This window comes from Aquarana catesbeiana, linkage group LG13 (genome assembly GCF_042186555.1).
Source record: "Aquarana catesbeiana isolate 2022-GZ linkage group LG13, ASM4218655v1, whole genome shotgun sequence".
Classification (NCBI taxonomy): domain Eukaryota; kingdom Metazoa; phylum Chordata; class Amphibia; order Anura; family Ranidae; genus Aquarana; species Aquarana catesbeiana.
Window position 1 is genome coordinate 197,650,288 of NC_133336.1, and position 19,406 is coordinate 197,669,693.

Sequence of the window (19,406 nt, forward strand, 5' to 3'; positions counted from 1 at the left end):
TCGGGGTGCTTTTCCCTGCTGACTCTCTACAAAGTTACAATGTACAGTCTGAGTGATCACTCGGGAGGGAGAGGAGACTGGGGAAACGTTTCCTCCTGCCTGCAGCAAACTGATGACATCATCCCAAAGTCACAGGACTAGAGCTCAGGGACGGGATTTTAATTCTCAATGCTGTGGTCTCACTCCTCCTGCTGCATTTTTCATAACGTAAATGAAGAATGAGACAACCTCACAACGGCTGGAACTTCTCGTAATGAGCACAGAGCCCCCCACCCCCCCAAAAAAAGGGGTTCTAACCCCTCCCACTCTCTGTAGAAGTTTGGGTCGGACTGTAAGCCCAGACGGCGCTCCATAGACAGACAGACGGACAGACGGACGGACGGACGGAGGAAGTGACGCCGGGGTGAAGCACGCTCCATGCTGACTCAACTGCCTGTAATTAAAGTCACATTTCAGACACGTTCAAAGAGGCCGCAACTCGCTTCTGGCATCGTTAAAACATGCGCCATAAAAACGATGAAAAGCTCAGGAATATTTATTTGCCGCTCGGCATTTCTTTGTCTCCCAACCCGGAACGGCCAAAAATAACAACATAAAAGTGAACAGACCATTAAGTGATGCAAAAAAAAAGATCCAAACCCAGCCTTTGCTGCGATATTCACCTTCAGCCCAGAGATGTCCCTTGCAGTACTTTTGTTCGGTCACTAGATGTCCTCAGTCTGCTGGCCAGCAATATTCACCTTCAATCCCGAGATTTCCCTTGCAGTACCTTTTTTCGGTCACTAGATGTCCTCAGTCTGCTAGCTGGCATCATTCTACTGAGCTTGGGAACCCCCCCCCCAGCCTGTGATTGGGCAGTAAAGGGAGGAGGAGCACAGTGATGAGGTCACTCTGCTCTCTCCTCCTATCAGCATGCTTCTTGTAGCTCCTAGTGTTGCTTCTTCCTCCCACCTGCTAGCCCTGCTGCACAGGGACTGCCAGAGGACAATACTGCAACTGTCAGGAGAGATTCCACCATTAACCTGCAGGGAGAACGGGAGAAAACCGAGCTGACTATGGCTACCAGAACAACACATAGATAACACGGTAGATCGAAAGCTGGCCGTACACTATACAATCTGATTGTACAATCTCTGAGCAATGGTCTATAGGTCTACCAAAACGATGCCATATTAAGACAGACCTAACCAATCCATCCAATGTGTATCTAATCAGACAGACCCTACATGGGTGATGGTACCGCTAAAGGAGATTGTACAATCAGATTGGATAGTCTATGGTCAGCTTAAAGCTGTACAATATCATTGTACAATCTCCTTTACATCTACCATCAGCTATATAATGGAATTGCCTGCATAATTGTACACTCGGATTTTATAGTAGAAGGTCACCTAAAGGAGATTGTACAATTAGATTGTATAGCGTACGATCATCTGAGATTGTACAGATTGTATAGCGTACGGTCATATGAGATTGTACAATCAGATTGTATAGCGTACGATCATATGAGATTGTACAATCAGATTGTATAGCGTACGATCATATGAGATTGTACAATCAGATTGTATAGCGTACGGTCATATGAGATTGTACAATCAGATTGTATAGCGTACGATCAGCTGACATTGTACAATCAAATTGTTAAGCGTACGATCATTTGAGATTGTACAATCAGATTGTATAGCGTTCGATCAGCTGAGATTGTACAATCAGATTGCATAGCGTACGATCAACTAAAAGGAGACTGTCCAATCAGATTGCACTATGTATGGTGAGATTGGAGGACGATCGCCGGGTTGGACAGATCAGTAGATATAAACTTTATAATGGATCCCCGTTCACTAGATCACGATAAGTTGGCGTTGCGCACAAATCTCACGCCGCGACTACCGGGTGACCGTCTCCGGCGATCGCCTTCCCTCGCCACAATCCCGTTCCTTTGTTAACGTAAAAAAAAAAAAAAAATATGATCCTTTAAATGTCTCTTCCAGACATGATATGGAATGTGGTGGTGGGGGGGGGGGGGACAGAGCATTTAAGTGGGGGGGAGGGGGAGGAAAAAAAAATTCTCCCATCATAAACTAAAAACTTCCAAAATTCCAAAATCCCTGTTTTTTTTTTTTTCCACATCAGCAATTCCCAGCAGACCCCCTCCCCTCCCCCTCCTCATTCCGGCCCCCTTGTCTTGTCCACTCAGCTCCTCATTCCATCCAACTTTTTTTTTTTTTTTTCTTCTTGTTGTTCTGTTGGAGGGAGAGAGAGAGAAAAAAAGGGAGTTTGAAAAAGTCTGTCCCTCCCCCTCTCCTGCCTGCGGAATGGTTTCTTCCTCGCTGGATTCATCATTCTCTCATTCCAAGACTTTTTTTTTTTTTTTGTGTGTTACAGAGAGAGAGAGAGAGAAGTGGAGGAAGTGGAGCTTCTACTGTGGGAGCCAAATTCACAACCTTCTCCAGAACCTGGGATCTACTTTCAGATATTTTTTGGGGGAATTTTGGATTTGTGTTGCCATTTTGCTGACCTAAAAAAAAAAAAAAGGAGCAACGAACAAAATTACATCGAAATCCAACATCTCTTCCTAGAAGTCACCCCAAAAAAAAAAAAAAAAAGAAAATAAGGATCAAGAGCATGTTCTTCCTCTTCCTATGGATCTTCACCCTGCCAGACTCACTTTCCCAAGGTAACATTTGATACATTGTTCAAGAGTCACAAATAAAAAAAGAGCAACATGTAGGCTGGGGGGGTTTGCAATGTTGCCACATCTGTATTGTATTAGGCTGTGGATGGCTGAGGAACCCCCTTGAGATGTTGCCACCAGATCTTGCGTTGGGGCTTTTTCGGTGGCGTTGGCTTCATCATGATGTTGTGTTTTATATATTTTATGCTCTTGGCTTTTTGATGCTTTTATGTTTTATTTTTTGCTTGGTATTGCAACTTTGGTCCAGGCTGATGTGATCCAAGAAGAAGAAGAAGAAGAAGGAGGAGGTTGGGGGGAGATGCTGGATACTAATCATGATTGTGCCATGACTCAGGACCATGGCTGGGATGGGTTAACCCAATGTGAGCTGTTGTTTGTAAACCAATCTCTTTATTATTTTCCTCGATATCTTGTGTTTTTGTTACATTGTGGTTGTTATTGGTAAACTGATCTCAGTTTAGGAACTGCAACCGTCGTGCTTTGCCTTGCGTGACAGTCTTGTGCTACACAATGCATCGTTCTCCCCCCGAGCTGCAGGCTTTTTCGAAGACTTTGCTAGATCTGTAGCCTGGGCTTCGGAACTGCTCTGCAGCCTAGGTTCTGGGTCTGCTCCATAGCCTGGGATCTGGGTCTGCTCCATAGCCTGGGTTCTGGATCTGCTCCATAGCCTGGGTGGTTCTAGATCTGCCACATAGCCTGGGTTCTGGATCTGCTCCGTAGCCTGAGTTCTGGAGCTGCTCCGTAGCCAGGGATCTGGGTCTGCTCCATAGCCTGGGTTCTGGATCTGCTCCATAGCCTGGGTGGTTCTAGATCTGCCACATAGCCTGGCTTCTGGATCTGCTCCGTAGCCTGAGTTCTGGAGCTGCTCCGTAGCCTGGGATCTGGGTCTGCTCCATAGCCTGGGTTCTGGATCTGCTCCATAGCCTGGGTGGTTCTAGATTTGCCACATAGCCTGGGTTCTGGAGCTGCTCCATAGCCTGGCTTCTGGATCTGCTCCGTAGCCTGAGTTCTGGAGCTGCTCCACAGCCTGGGTTTGGGATCTGGTCCGTAGACTGGGTTCTGGAGCTGCTCCGTAGACTGGGTTCTGGATCTGTTCCATAGCCTGGGTTCTGGATCTGCTCTGTAGCCTGAGCTCTGGATCTACTCCGTAGCTTGGGCTCCTGGATCTGCTTTGTACCCTGAGTTCTGGATCTGCTCTATAGCCTGAGTTCTGGATCTGCTCCGTAGCCTGGGTTCTGGATCTGCTCCGTAGCCTGGGTTCTGGATCTGCTCCGTAGCCTGGGTTCTGGATCTGCTCCGTAGCCTGCGTTCTGCATCAGATCCGTAGCCTGGGCTCTTTATCTGCTCCATAGCCTTAACCTGTTGAATGGAGATGGGGCTTGATGGGATTGCTTGCACTGCAGCCATGTGGTGACCTCACTAGAGCTGTCAATCGTTTTGGTGGTTGAAAGGGTGGATGGACGGCGGTGGTTCTGGGGCAGCATGGGGCTTTTTTGGGGTGGGAATGGCAGCCTGCCTGTTGAGTAGTTAGCGATATTTGCTATGTTGCCTGAAAAAGATACTTTGTGAGGATTAAAGGGATTGTGAAAGAGGCGTGTTGATCATTTTAGAATTTTGGATCATTATTATTATTATTATACAGGATTTATATAGCGCCAACAGTTTCCGCAGCGCTTTACAACATGAGGGCAGACAGTACAATTACAATACAATTCAATACAGGAGGGATCAGAGGGCCTTATAGAAGTCTTTCTTAATCCTTTAACCCCAGATAAATGCTTGGAAACTTTGTCAGGTCCCGAGGAACCCCTGCTATAAATTATTCATTGGTGATCAGTGAAAAGAATGCCTCCTTACAGTGGTGGTCAGTGGGAAGAATGTTCCTTACATTGGTGATCATTGAGAAGAATGTTCCTTACATTGGTGGTCAGTAGGAAGAATGTTCCTTACATTGGTGGTCAGTGGGAAGAATGTTCCTTACATTGGTGGTCAGTGGGAAGAATGTTCCTTACATTGGTGTTCAGTGGGAAGAATGTTCCCTATATTGGTGGTCAGTGGGAAGAATGTTCCTTACATTGGTGGTCAGTGGGAAGAATGTTCCTTACATTGGAGGTCAGTGGGAAGAATGTTCCTTACATTGGGGGTCAGTGGGAAGAATGTTCCCTATATTGGTGGTCAGTGGGAAGAATGCTCCTTACATTGGTGATCAGTTGGAAGAATAAGAATGTTCCTTACATTAGTGGTCAATGGAAAGATAGTCCCTTACATTGGTGGGGCAGTGGGAATTATGTCCCTTACGTTGAGGGTCAGTGGGAAGAATGCTTCTTCCATTGCCAAGTGGCATTGGGCCTGGAATTATGCAGGCAGGATCAGGTGAGAGCTCAAGGAACCACTAGCAGTAACCTCTGAGGGAACCTTAAAGTTCCACAGAACTCTGGTAAAGAATGGCGGGTCTATAAGGAGATGAACTCTTCAGGAATATGGGGGAAAGCCTGTTGACCTAGGTTTGAAACCTCTAGTCGCACAGAACAACTGGCATTGTATTTTATCGCTGACGACAGTCGAGTGCTGTATGGGTTAACAGAAGAGATGGTGAGAACTCGTCTTAGCAGCTGATCAAAGCTTGTTCTGCTTTTTCCGTAGAAGACGGAATCTTCCCTTTTCCGCGTTATGGTAAAGCGGTGTTGGGTCTTAGAGGGGTGCAATCTCTAAAGGGGGGCTTTTACAGCTGGGAGATGTGCTCCTTTATGGACGAATGTTGTACAACTGGTCGTTAAAAAAAAAAAACGCAAATGGTTTTCTCCACCAGGAATATCGCACATAACCACACGCTATTAGGTGCAGAAAATGCGCAAGTATATCATGCGTGACTTTTGATCGCATGAGAAGACATTTTTATGAACGGCAAAAATTTCAGTTCTAGAGATGATCGACTTTTATGGCGGTTGCCTGTCTGTCGCCAGGAACTGAAAAATTTGCGCAAATTTTTAACCTCGAAATGGTGTCTTCATATGTGTATGGGTGTGCTATCGTTGGAAAAAAAAAAACTGAGCGATTATCCGAAACGATACGTATGTGAAAGTACAAGTTGAGGGTCACAAGAACATCGACAGTTCCAGCAACGTAAAGTGGCCTCTCTTCGACACGCCAAGTGCGCAAGGCGCTTTGTAGTTGCCAACCCCCCCCCCCCAACCCCTGGCCCATTCATAGGCCACGCGGTGCTGTTGTGTGTTTGGCACACGCTTTTAACACCTTGTCTTCCGCACCGTGAAAGGCCGGAGAAAGGGAAATGGGAAGAGGGAGGAGGTAGTGAGGGATTTTTTTCCTTCCAAAATTTCACAGGAAGAGGAAGGGACCGTGCTGGTCCATGGAGCCCCCCCACCACCACCACCCCCTTCCCCAGATGTGCCTCTCTGCATCCTGTCCTCCTAACTAGAAGGCCACATTACTGATCATGGAAAATAAAAACTCCCACAAGCACAGCTGTCTGCCTGGTCAGCATCTTGCAACATCCAGTGCCAGGGCAGAGTCATGTGCCGCTGGTGGCCAACTCCGCTCTTCTTCACATTTAAAGGATCAGTAAAGCAGAAAGTGGTGTTTTGGGTTATGGGTGGAGAGCCCGGTGGGCCAAGTCGGCCACCCCTAGCTTTGCAATGGTTTTTGGATATTGCAAAAGAGAGATCTGATCTCCTTGGTCGTAATTCCCAGCTCTGCCCTGGTCCACCTGGGAGTTGTATGTGTTTCCACCCAACTTTGTGTGTCCCACCACAGCTCCTTTTTTACATTCTCCATTAGATAAAGTAAAGAGAGATCCAACATGGATGGTGGAAACCCCTCATAATGGGCTCAGAAGGTGTACAAACCCGGGAACTCAGCACATTGATGGTTGGAAACCCCTCATAATGGGCACATCAGGTGTACAGACCTGGGAACTCAGTACAGGTATGGTGGGAACCCCTCATCATGGGCACAGCAGGTGTACAGACCTGGGAACTCAGTACAGGTATGGTGGGAACCCCTCATCATGGGCACAGCAGGTGTACAGACCGGGGAACTCAGTGCAGGGATGGTGGGAACCCCTCATAATGGGTACAGCAGGTGTACAGACCGGGGAACTCAGCACAGGGATGGTGGGAACCCCTCATCATGGGCACAGCAGGTGTACAGACCGGGGAACTCAGCACAGGGATGGTGGGAACCCCTCATCATGGGCATAGCAGGTGTACAGACCGGGGAACTCAGCACAGGGATGGTGGGAACCCCTCATCATGGGCATAGCAGATGTACAGGCCCAGGAACTCAGCACAGGGATGGTGGGAACCCCTCATCATGCATGGTGACGGTGATGTTCCTTAGTCTGGCTCTCCCGTAGGGATTGTGTTGTGCGCAATTTGGTTTGCACCACTTATTATGTTCTTGTTTTGTATAGTCTTATTCAATTATTTTGTAAATATGTTTTATTTATTTATTATGGTTTTATTGTATTTAAGTTGTTGTTTGTAAGATTTTCCAATAAACAAAATTAACCCCTCATCGTGGACATAGAAGGTGTACAGACCTGGGAACTCAGCACAGGGATGGTGAGAACTCCTCATAAAGGATGTTCAGACCCAGGAACTTAGGGCAGAGATCTCACCAATGGAGTTCCAGAGGGTTAGAAGAGACTTTCTAAAGGTTTTCTCCCCACCAAGCACTGAATTGTCCATTAACAATATGGAAATGACATAATCACCGGGTCTCTGCGCTTCTCTATACAGTGCGGGCAGATCATAGCTGGTGAGAGGGGCTGTACATAACTTCCTGAAAACATCACAGCCCCCGGGCCTCAGTACTCCTCTCAAGAGCCCTCAACCCTGATGCAAGCAGTGGGAGGAGTTATGCAAATATTAAAATGCCTTGATGCCAGTCTAGAGGAGTGGGCGTTCCTAGGCAGGCTGCATTTACATGAAATGAATTAAAGGGGGCGGGGCCAGGGACAGTCAGGCTGGGGAGGAAAGGGCTAGATGGATGTGCTCCAGCACAGGAAATGCGGCTCTATCTGACTTGCTGCAGCTTCTAATGCACGTAGTGAGAAGCTCACAGTGTGCGGGGGAAATCCGCGTTAGCCATTACAGTCCAGGAGAGGAGCCGGTACAACTGTGTAAGACTGAAGGGAAGGCCGGAGTTCCGCTTAATGGCGTAACAACACTCGCGGCATGCTGAGACTTGTAGTTTCTTGGTGGCCAATGGAGGCGTTTTATTGGTGCCCCGGGCTGGTGAAGGCGCAGAGTAGCTGCCATGAAAGCCCCCCATTGTTCCGGGGCCCCCGAGGGGCTTTGCAACACGAGAGGCATCTAAACCTTCATGCAAATGAGATGCAATTAAGGCTAATTAAAAGCAGAGAGTGTGCGGCGCGGGGCGGCCTGTGTGGCGGTAACAGAACATTACGCTGGAAGGAACGGCGGCCTGGACAGGGGCCGCTGCGGGGGAGTCGGGGGGGGTCCATGATGAATTTCTATTGATTTTCTCGTGTTGTATACAGAAAAGTTGTTGGGTAATCTGGCACTTCGTCTGAGGAATGTGTCACCGGCCACCGCGCTTTATGCTGACGCCGTCATTTCGCCTCCCCTACTCCCAGTTAATCATTTAGCCTTCATTGGCTTTCTGGCGTAATTACATATAGGGCCCCCCCCGCCGCCCCCCGGAGATCATCGGCAAGATGACAGCTCAAGATGAACGCCGGCTGTACCGGCTCCTCTCCTGGACTGAAAATGGCTTACTCTGATTTCACCGCACACGGCGAGCTTCTCGCCATGTGCATTAGAAGCTGCAGCAAGCCAGGTAGAGCCCCGCCTCATATCCGGACTGGAGGACGTTCGGCATCCTTTAGCCCTTTCCTCCCCAGCCTGGCCCGCGACCCTTTTACTCATTGCAACCATGAAGGCTGAGCGTCACATGTGGGTATTACCTATGCATGTAAATAACATGACCACCTCGCCAGGCTGACATCCACCCCTCAAGGCATTTTGATATTTGCATAGCTCCTCCCAAGAACCAGCCCACTGCGTGCATCAGAGCTGAAAGGTATTGAATATTGTACAGAAATGAAAGGAGAGCGTAAATAAAACCTTTCCATTTTCATTACACACCTTATTTTATACCCAATGACATCATCACTGGGTCTCTGCGCTTCTCTATGCAATACAGGCAGATCGTGGCTGGTGGGAGGAGCCAGCAGGGGGCTGTACATAGCTTCTTGAAAACAGCACATCCCCCTGCTTCAGTCCTCCTCTCAAGAGCCCCGATGCAAGTAGTGGGAGGAGTTATGCAAATGTTAAAGTGCCTTTATGGGTTCTCTCCTCCTTTTCTCTTCTCTTCTCTTCTCTTCTTCTCCTCTTCTTCCTCTTCTCTTTTTCTCCTCTTCTCTTTTTCTCCTCTTCTCGCCTTTCTCCCTATGTCTCCTCTCCTCTTTCTTTCCTCTTCTCTTCTCTCCTCTCCTCTTGTTTTCCTTCCTTCTTCTCTCCTCTCTTTTTCCGCTCTCCTCTACTTTCTCCTCTCATCTCCTCTTTTTCTCCTTCCCTCTCCTCACCTCTTTTTCTCCTCTTCTCTCCTCTTTTTCTCCTCCCTTTTCTCCTTTCCTCTACTTTCCTCTTTTTCTCCTTTCCTCTTTTTTTCCTCTTCTCTCCTCCTTTTTCTCCTTCTCTCCTCTTTCTCCTCTCCTCTTTTTCTCCTCTTCTCTCCTCCTTTTTTCCTTCCCTCTCCTCTTTTTCTCCTCTTCTCTCACCTTTTTTTTCCTCCTTCCCTCTCCTCTTCTCTTCCTCTTGTTCTCCTTCCTTCTTCTCTCCTCGCTTTTTCTCCTCCTTTCTCCTCTTTTTTTTTCTCCTTCACTCTCCTCTTCTCTACCTCTCCTCTTGTTCTCCTTCCTTCCTTCTTCTTCTCTCCTCTACTTTCTCCTCTCCTCTTTTTCTCTTTTTCTTACTCCTCTCCTTTCTCCTCTTCTCTCCTCTCCTCTTTTTTTCTCCTTCACTCTCCTCTTGTTTTCCTTCCTTCTTCTCTCCTCTACTCTCTCCTCTTTTTCTCCTCTCTTTTTCCTCTTCCCTCTCCTCTCCTCCTTTTCTCTTTTTTCTCCTCTCCTTTTTTTCTCCTTCCTGCTCCTCTCTTTCCTTCTCCCCTCTTTTTCTCTTCCTCTTTTTCTCCTCTCCTCTCCCTTCCCCTTATAATCTTCTTATATTGCCCCCCCAAAGAAATTGCTAATAAAAATTTTAAATAAAACGTTTCCATTCTCATTCCATCCCTCATTTTAGACCCAGTGACATCATCACCGGGCCTCTGTGCTTCTCTATGACACAGGACAAATGTATTCAGATGATATTTATGTATCCCGAAGCTCAGCTTAAGGCGAAGCACTGAAGCCATGGAGAGCTCCCTCTAGAACAGGGATATGCAATTAGCGGACCTCCAGCTGTTGCAAAACTACAAGTCCCATCATGCCTCTGCCTCTGGGTGTCATGCTTGTGGCTGTCAGAGTCTTGCTATGCCTCATGGGACTTGTAGTTCTGCAACAGCTGGAGGTCCGCTAATTACATATCCCTGCCCTAGAGGGTAATTTATGATCTTTGTATTTTTTTTTTAAAGAAAAATATGGAAATGACATCATCTCTGGGTCTCTGTGCTTCTCTGTGCAATGCAGGCAGATCATGGCTGGTGGGAGGGGCCGGCAGGTTGCTGTACAGAGCTTCCTGAATACAGCCCCCGCCTCCGTACTCTTCTCAGGACCCCCCTGATGTAAGCAGTGGGAGGAGTTATGCAAATATCAAAATGCCTGGTTGGGTGAGTGTCAGTCCGGGGGAGTGGCCGTTCCAAGGCAGGGGGGCATTTATATAGGTCACGCCCACATGTTATGCTGAGCCTCCATGACTGAAAGATCGAAAATCCAATGAATGAAAAGGCGGGGGGCCAGGGACAGTCAGGCCAGGGAGGAAAGTGCTGGATGATGCTGGACGTCCACCAGCCAGGAAATGAGAGCGGGGCTCTATCTGACTTGCTGCAGCTTCTAATGCACATTGTGAGAAGCTCACAGTGTGCGGTGATATCAGAGTAAGCCGTTCCAGTCCAGGAGACTTTACAACTGTATAAGAGCGGAGCGGAAAGCCCGGAGGTCGGATTGAAGTCTGGTTGGATCCTCAGGGAATGTATTCCAGGCTCTTAGCACACCCTGTGAACAAAACCCCTAATTGCTCATTATTGCAGAGTTATGCAGAAAAGTCCAGTCTGGAGTCTGGGGAGGAAGGGGTTACCTGCGGCGGGCGCCATGCTTTTTGGCAGAGGGCGGAGAACATGTGGATTTAATTGCAGTGGCGGAGTGGGCAGGAGAAGAACATTTTTTCTGTGGAAAGCAGTATGACAGTATGAAGCCGATCCAAGACGCCGAGCAGTCCTCCGGGCTGATGGGGGCGCAAACACGCAGGAAAAAAAACAGCTCTTCACCGACCCTTCTAAAGTTGTAGAACTACAAGTCCCAGCATGGCGTATAATGGACTGCACGGGAAGGGGGCTGGGCAAACTGGGGGATGTCGTTCCAAACACTTGAAAAGTTGGCAGGTGAGATACAAGCCGTACTGGTATTTGTAGTCCCACCTTGGGGGGGGGCAAGGACACTGGCACCTTTACTGGAGTGGCTGAGACTTGTAGTTCCTGAAGCTGAATTCCAGAATAGGCAAACTTTGTTTACATTCATTCATCATGTGTATTCTTCCCTGACCCACAGAGATCCAGTGATGACATCATTTCCATATTTTTCAATGTTTAATACAAATAGAAAGATCTTAAATTGGCCTCTAGGGGGAGCTCTCCATGCTTCAGTGACTTTCTTAAAGTTGAACTCCAGGATAGGCTAAAGTCTATATACATTCGCAGAGACCCAGTGATGACATCACTGTGACATCATTTCCATATTTTTCAATATTTGAAAAAATATAAAGATCTTACATTGGCCTCTAGGGGGAGCTCTTCATGCTTCAATGACTCTCCTAAAGCTGATAGGAAAACGTTGTCTACAAAAAGTCATCATGTGTATTCTTCCCCGACCCACCAGAGATCCAATGATGACTCCACTGTGATGACATCATTTCCATATTTTTCATGAAAAAATATAAAGATCTTACATTGACCTCTAGGGGGAGCTCTCCATGCTTCAGCGACTCTCTTAAAGCTGGACTCCAGGATAGGCAGACATTGCCTACATACAGTCATCATGTGTATTCTTCCCTGACCCGCAGGGACTCACTGTGATGACATCATTTCCATATTTTTCATGAAAAAATATAAAGATCATACATTGGCCTCTAGGGGGAGCTCTCCATGCTTCAGTGGCTCTCTTAAAGCTGAACTCCAGCATAGGCAAAAGTCTATATACATTCGCAGAGACCCAGTGATGACATCACTGTGATGACATCATTTCCATATTTTTTCAATATTTGAACAAGAATATAAAGATCATACATTGGCCTCTAGGGGGAGCTCTCCATGCTTCAGTGACTCTCCTAAAGCTGAACTCCGGGATAGGAAAACATTGTCTACAAAAAGTCATCATGTGTGTTCTTCCCAGACCCACCAGAGATCCAATGATGACTCAACAGTTATGACATCATTTCCATATTTTTCATGAAAGAATATAAAGATCTTACATTGGCCTCTAGGGGGAGCTCTTCATGCTTCAATGACTCTCCAAAAGCTGTTAGGAAAACATTGTCTACAAAAAGTCATCATGTGTATTCTTCCCAGACCCACCAGAGATCCAATGATGACTCAACAGTTATGACATCATTTCCATATTTTTCATGAAAGAATATAAAGATCCTAAACTGGCCTCTAGGGGGAGCTCTTTATGCTTCAGCCACTCTCTTAAAGCTGAACTCCAGGGTAGGAAAACCTTATTTCTATACATGTGTCATGTGTATTCTTCCCTGACCCACAGAGACTCACTGTGATGACATCACTGTGATGACATCATTTCCATATTTTTCATTAAAAAATATAAAGATCTTACATTGACCTCTAGGGGGAGCTCTCCATGCTTCAGCAACTCTCTTAAAGCTGAACTCCAGGATAGGAAAACCTTGTTTTATATACATTTATCATGTGTATTCTTCCCTGACCCACAGAGACCCTGTGATGACATCACTGTGATGACATCATTTCCATATTTTTAATGAAAAAAATGTAAAGATCATACACTGGCCTCTAGAGGGAGCTCTCCATGCTTCAGTGACTCATTTAAAGCTAAACCCATAGGATAGGCAAACATCTACATACAGACGTCTTGTGTATTCTTCCCTGACTCACTGAGACTCACTGTGATGACATCATTTCCATATTTTTCATTAAAAAATATAAGATCTTACATTGACCTCTAGGGGGAGCTCTCCATGCTTCAGCGACTCTCTTAAAGCTGGACTCCAGGATAGGCTAAAGTCCCATATACATTCGCAGAGACCCGTTTTTAGCGTTAAGCAGGTAGGCTGCGTTCCCTCTGTGCATCTTAAAAAATGTGGAGTTCCTGGAGAGGACTTTTAAGCGATCGATCACTTATATTTTTTCTTGCTTTTCATGTGCTTTTCAAGACCGATCTTCCAGCATTAGTTGATTCCCTCTAGAGCTTCCTCCATTGATTCCCCTGTGGAAGCCAGATCTTCTCGGGGGGGGGGGGGGGATGGAATGAAGGGACTCAGTGATACCGCTGGTATGGTGCCCCCTGCAGACGATCGATGTGTGACATTAGATAGGTCCTCTTTTCTCTCCCGTTTTTGCGCCTTTCCTAAAATGATGCTGACTCCTCCCCTTTTCTGTAATGAAACAGACCCCTCCCCTTTTAGTAAATTCCTGACATGGCACAACAGACAAGGAAATGCACACGTCTGGCAAAGATCATTTAGCCAGTTGGCGCCCCGCGTGAGGCATGTGACATTTTGACACCCTATTCTGCGTCACTCAGAGAGCCTGCAAGACAGTAAGGGGCCGGTTTACAGAGAAGGAGGAGCACAGGAAATACACACGTCTATGCAACAAGAGATACAATGTAACGATTCTGGAGAACGCTAGAGGGAATTAGAACATAACTGTAACCATTGTATCTCTATTGTACCATTGTTACGTTGTACCTCCTGTTACAAAGACGTGGGCTCCTTTCACACCTGAGCGTTCAGTAAACGTGGGCAAAAGTGCACTTCCACGCGAGTTCACGGAACGCGTGAAAAAAAAAAACGTACGTTGTCCTTTTATTGGTAATGGCACCCCAAACGCGGGCAAGCCGATGCCCATCAAAACCTGTAAATCTCATCGGCCTAAAAAGATACAGGAGCTTCTTTGACGCGTTTGGCTTTGCCATTTGAGGCTGCCCTGTGTGCGTAGCACAAAAACACGCGGGGAAAAAAAAAACGCGAATAAAGCCTCGGTTAAGCTCATTCTCTGAAAAGCGATCTACGGTAAAACACTTTTCAGAGTGCCGATATGCTGCATTCAATTTGTGGTGTGAACAGCCCCCCTTCCAGCCGTATTGTGGACTTTTTAGGTGGGTGGCCACGGGTGTCGGTAAAACGGCGGCTGAATGGCCTATTTCTACAGCCGCTGTAAAAGAGGCTGCATGCATTTGTCTATGCTCATTAGCTCCATCTAGTGGCCATAACTATTACTTCAGTCCATAATAAAGAAACATTCATTCAGCAGAGGAAATAGCCTAAAGAACATTCACTCAGTAGAGGAAATACCCCAAAGAATATTCACTCAGTAGAGGAAATAGAACAAAGAATATTTGCTCAGTAGAGGAAATAGCCTAAAGAACATTCGCTCAGTAGAGGAAATAGCCTAAAGAACATTCACTCAGTAGAGGAAATAGCCTAAAGTAAAGAACATTCGCTCAGTAGAGGAAATAGCCCAAAGAACATTCACTCAGTAGAGGAAATAGCCTAAAGAACATTCGCTCAGTAGAGGAAATAGCCTAAAGAACATTCGCTCAGTAGAGGAAATAGCCTAAAGAACATTCGCTCAGTAGAGGAAATAGCCTAAAGAACATTCACTCAGTAGAGGAAATAGCCCAAGGAACATTCGCTCAGTAGAGGAAATAGCCTAAAGAACATTCGCTCTGTAGAGGAAATAGCCTAAAGAACATTTGCTCAGTAGAGGAAATGGCCCAAAGAACATTCTCTCAGTAGAGGAAATAGCCTAAAGAACATTCGCTCAGTAGAGGAAATAGCCCAAAGAACATTTGCTCAGTAGAGGAAATGGCCCAAAGAACATTCGCTCAGTAGAGGAAATAGCCTAAAGAACATTCACTCAGTAGAGGAAATGGCCCAAAGAACATTCGCTCTGTAGAGGAAATAGCCTAAAGAACATTCGCTCAGTAGAGGAAATAGCCTAAAGAACATTCGCTCAGTAGAGGAAATGGCCCAAAGAACATTCGCTCTGTAGAGGAAATAGCCTAAAGAACATTCGCTCAGTAGAGGAAATAGCCTAAAGAACATTCGCTCAGTAGAGGAAATAGCGTAAAGAACATTCGCTCAGTAGAGGAAATAACCTAAAGAACATTCACTCAGTAGAGGAAATAGCCTAAAGAACATTCACTCAGTAGAGGAAATAGCCTAAAGAACATTCACTCAGTAGAGGAAATAGCCTAAAGAACATTCACTCAGTAGAGGAAATAACCTAAAGAACATGCGTTTTTGCCCAGTTCACACACACACGTACGTGCAAATTCACCGCTATGCTAATTTTTTTATTTAAAAATTCAGTGGAATCCAACCCACAAAATGTGATGTGTGGCCCTTTGGTGATGTCAGGGGCCACAGTGGCCCCCTATTTAAAACGAATGGACCGATGCTGATATAGGAGGAACAATTAATACCCAAAAGCTTACTTCTAGCCAAAGTTTGCGGTTTCGGACCCGTCGCTCGCTGTGCGGTGAAATCGGCGCTGAACTATTTATCGCGCGGTTATTCTGAATAGGATTCTGCAGATAATAGGCGAGGAGGTAATCACAGGAGGAGAGGAGGCAATAATAGGACAGGAGCTAACCCCCATCCACGCTCCACCGAGCCGCCGAGAAAGGAGGCGCCGCCGCCGCCTGCGTATTCGCTGATAAGTGTGCGCAACGCATCACAAACACACAAACACAAAGGGGGTCATTTACAGTCAAGTGAACGGCGGAGATGTAAATGGCGCCTTCTTTTTTTTCAGCTTATCGTTTCCTCCAATACCTGTCTGAGGATTTTTGCATACCTAGTGTGCTTTGGGTGACTGGTGCCTGGATTCTGGGCTGCGCTCGGTGCTTCTGTGGCTTTTAGCGGCTGCTTAAAGCGGAAATTTTAGCGCAAACCTTTTTTTTCTATTTTATTATATATATAATATACACATATATGATATTTTAGATATTCATTTATTTAAAGAGTGGAAACTTCTCTCTCTCTGTGACCCTAACGATTCAATAACCCATAAGATATGCCAAAAAGTACGCCATGCTAAAGTGACATAAGTTGAGAGGCCACTTTAGCATGCCTTAAGTTGAGAGGCCACTTTAGCATGCCTTAAGTGCTTTTATTGTGGTCTGTGTGTCACTGTGACCATTGGTTGTGATAGGAAAGCCAATATTTTGGGATGGGAGTGGAGGGGAAATATCTCACTTCCTCTCGCTTTCTCTTATTTTCATTTCTTGTTGACACCCAGGACAGGAGGTGACGCTTTAATCAGTCACTTTGGCTAGGCTGAGATGATGTCATCAGTATTCTGCAGGCAGCAGGAAGCATTTCCTCAGTCTCTCCTTTCCTAGTGATCACATTGTAATTTTGTTACATTCGTTTTTGGATGTGTTCACAAATGTCAGACGCAGATCAGCCCCCCTCAGTCACAAAGTGAGAGGCTACAGCAGGGGGCTGATTTGTGAACACCACCAAAAAACTTTACAGGCATCAGAGTTTATAGGATTGTGTCCTATCTAGGCCAGCTTCTCAGTCCAGGAAAGAGATGGGGACCCTGGGGGATGGCTGAACAAAGATGGCGCCATCCTTCTGGAGTGAAAAAGAAGATAAAGGCATTGTCAGGGATGGTATTGCATGTAACAGGGGAAAATATATCTGGTGGTTGGTTCACTTTTCAGTAAAAGTGAGTACACCCCTCACATTTTTGTAAATATTTTATTATATCTTTTCATGTGACAACACTGAAGAAATGACACTTGTCTACAATGTAAAGTAGTGAGTGCACAGCTTGTATAACAGTGTAAATTTGCTGTCCCCTCAAAATAACTCAACACACAGCCATTAATGTCTAAACCGCTGGCAACAAAAGTGAGTACACCCCTAAGTGAAAATGTCCAAATTGGGCCCAAAGTGTCAATATTTTGTGTGGCCACCATTATTTTCCAGCACTGCCTTAACCCTCTTGGGCATGAAGTTCACCAGAGCTTCACAGGTTACCACTGGAGTCCTCTTCCACTCCTCCATGATGACATCACAGAGCTGGTGGATGTTAGAGACCTTGCGCTCCTCCACCTTCCATTTGAGGATGCCCCACAGATGCTCAATAGGGTTTAGGTCTGGAGACATGCTTGGCCAGTCCATCACCTTTACCCTCAGCTTCTTTAGCAAGGCAGTGGTCATATTGGAGGTGTGTTTGGGGTCGTTATCATGTTGGAATACTGCCCTGTGGCCCAGTCTCTGAAGGGAGGGGATCGTGCTCTGCTTCAGTATGTCACAGTACATGTTGGCATTCATGGTTCCCTCAATGAACTGTAGCTCCCCAGCACTCATGCAGCCCCAGACCATGACACTCCCACCACCATGCTTGACTGGGACGACAGCCATGCAGACCAATTTGATGCAGTGTGCGGCGTATGGTCTGAGCACTGACAGGCTGACCCCCCCACCCCTTCAACCTCTGCAGCAATGCTGGCAGCATTCATATGTCTATTTCCCAAAGACAACCTCTGGATATGACGCTGAGCACGTGCACTCAACTTCTTTGGTTGACCATGGTGAGGCCTGTTCTGAGTGGAACCTGTCCTGTTAAACAGCTGTATAGTCTTGACCACCATGTTGTAGCTCAGTTTCAGGGTCTTGGCAATCATCTTATAGCCTAGGCCATCTTTATGTAGAGCAACAATTCTTTTTTTCAGATCCTCAGAGAGTTCTTTGCCATGAGGTGCTATGATGAACTTCCAGTGACCAGTATGAGAGAGTGAGAGCGATAACACCAAATTGAACACACCTGCTCCCCATTCACACCTGAGACCTTGTAACACTAACGAGTCACATGACACCGGGGGAGGGAAAATGGCTAATTGGGCCCAATTTGGACATTTTCAATTAGGGGTGTACTCACTTTTGTTGCCAGCGGTTTAGACATTAATGGCTGTGTGTTGAGTTATTTTGAGGGGACAGTAAATTTACACTGTTATACAAGCTGTACACTCACTACTTTACATTGTAGACAAGTGTCATTTCTTCAGTGTTGTCACATGAAAAGATAGAATAAAATATTTACAAAAATGTGAGGGGTGTACTCACTTTTGTGAGATACTGTATATACATTTTTAATTACACATTTTACATACTTTTTTAATAGTTTTTAAAAATACTTTTTTACTGTGTAGTATGTGTGTGGGGGGAGAGAGAGAGAGAGAGAGAGAGAGAGAGAGAGAGAGAGAGAGAGAGAGAGAGAGAGAGAGAGAGATTGAGAGAGAGAGAGAGAGAGAGAGAGAGAGAGAGAGAGAGAGAGAGAGAGAGAGAGAGAGAGAGATTTGAGAGAGAGAGAGAGAGAGAGAGAGAGAGAGAGAGAGAGGAGGGAGAGAGGAGGGAGAGAGAGAGAGAGAGGGAGAGAGGAGGGAGAGAGAGAGAGAGAGAGAGAGAGAGAGAGAGTAAATTAAAGAAATAAATATATATCTATAACACACTACTGACCTTAATAATTACTAATGATAGTTGCAACAATTACTAATAATGAGAACAATTACAGCAAAATTCTAGTAAAATACTAGTAGTGACATCTGCAGTAATAATTATAATAACAGCAATAATTGCAGTAGCAGTAATTAGGAGAATTATAATAACAATAATTTTCATTTATATATCACAAAAATATGCACATATTAAATACATATAGGAGCTTTATATATATATAATATATATATATATATAAAGCTCCAACGTGCCCTTAAGATATACTGTATATATTTATTTTTGTGCTACATAAAAGAAAGTGATTATTATTATTACTCCTTGTATTACCACTTTATTTTTTTTATTGTTATTATAATTATTACTGTGGCTGTCATTAATATTATTATTAAAAAAAAAAAATTATATATATATATATATATATATATATAATTTATATACATTTTTTTTTTTTTTGACAATTTTTGTTATCTCCCAGTAGACATGGTAGGGAAGTGCTGAAGTGCTGTGATGACATTTGATGGAGGTAGATTTTTTTTATAGTCGGTATAGATTGCGGACAGGAGATCACAGTCTTGTCTTCGGCGTGATTCCGGTCTAATGCCGGCCACACACACATGCGCCATTTTTCAGGCAATTTAAACCAAAATACAAAAAAAAAAAATTAGTGAAGAGTTGAAGGCGGACGGATTGTGTTGAACCCTGGAAGGGACTTGAACTCGTTGCGGTTGCTTTGATCTATTCGGCCATTTTTAGCATTTCAAAGCCGAGTTTTCAACTTTTGACAG

At 45.4% G+C, this 19,406-nt stretch overlaps 1 protein-coding gene across 2 annotated transcripts in view; it reads left to right on the forward strand.

Annotated features, from left to right (window-relative positions):
- Positions 1-2,240: 2,240 nt before the first annotated feature.
- The window catches only part of KIRREL1 (kirre like nephrin family adhesion molecule 1), a 281,642-nt gene continuing 264,476 nt past the window's right edge, over positions 2,241-19,406 (forward strand). The window contains exon 1 of one of the 2 annotated variants that reach the window (XM_073610343.1): positions 2,241-2,677. In XM_073610343.1, the coding sequence (XP_073466444.1) occupies positions 2,626-2,677 (52 nt within the window). In that variant the 5' untranslated portion in view covers positions 2,241-2,625. The remainder of the gene's footprint in view (positions 2,678-19,406) is intronic. The other variant, XM_073610344.1, reaches the window with a different exon arrangement.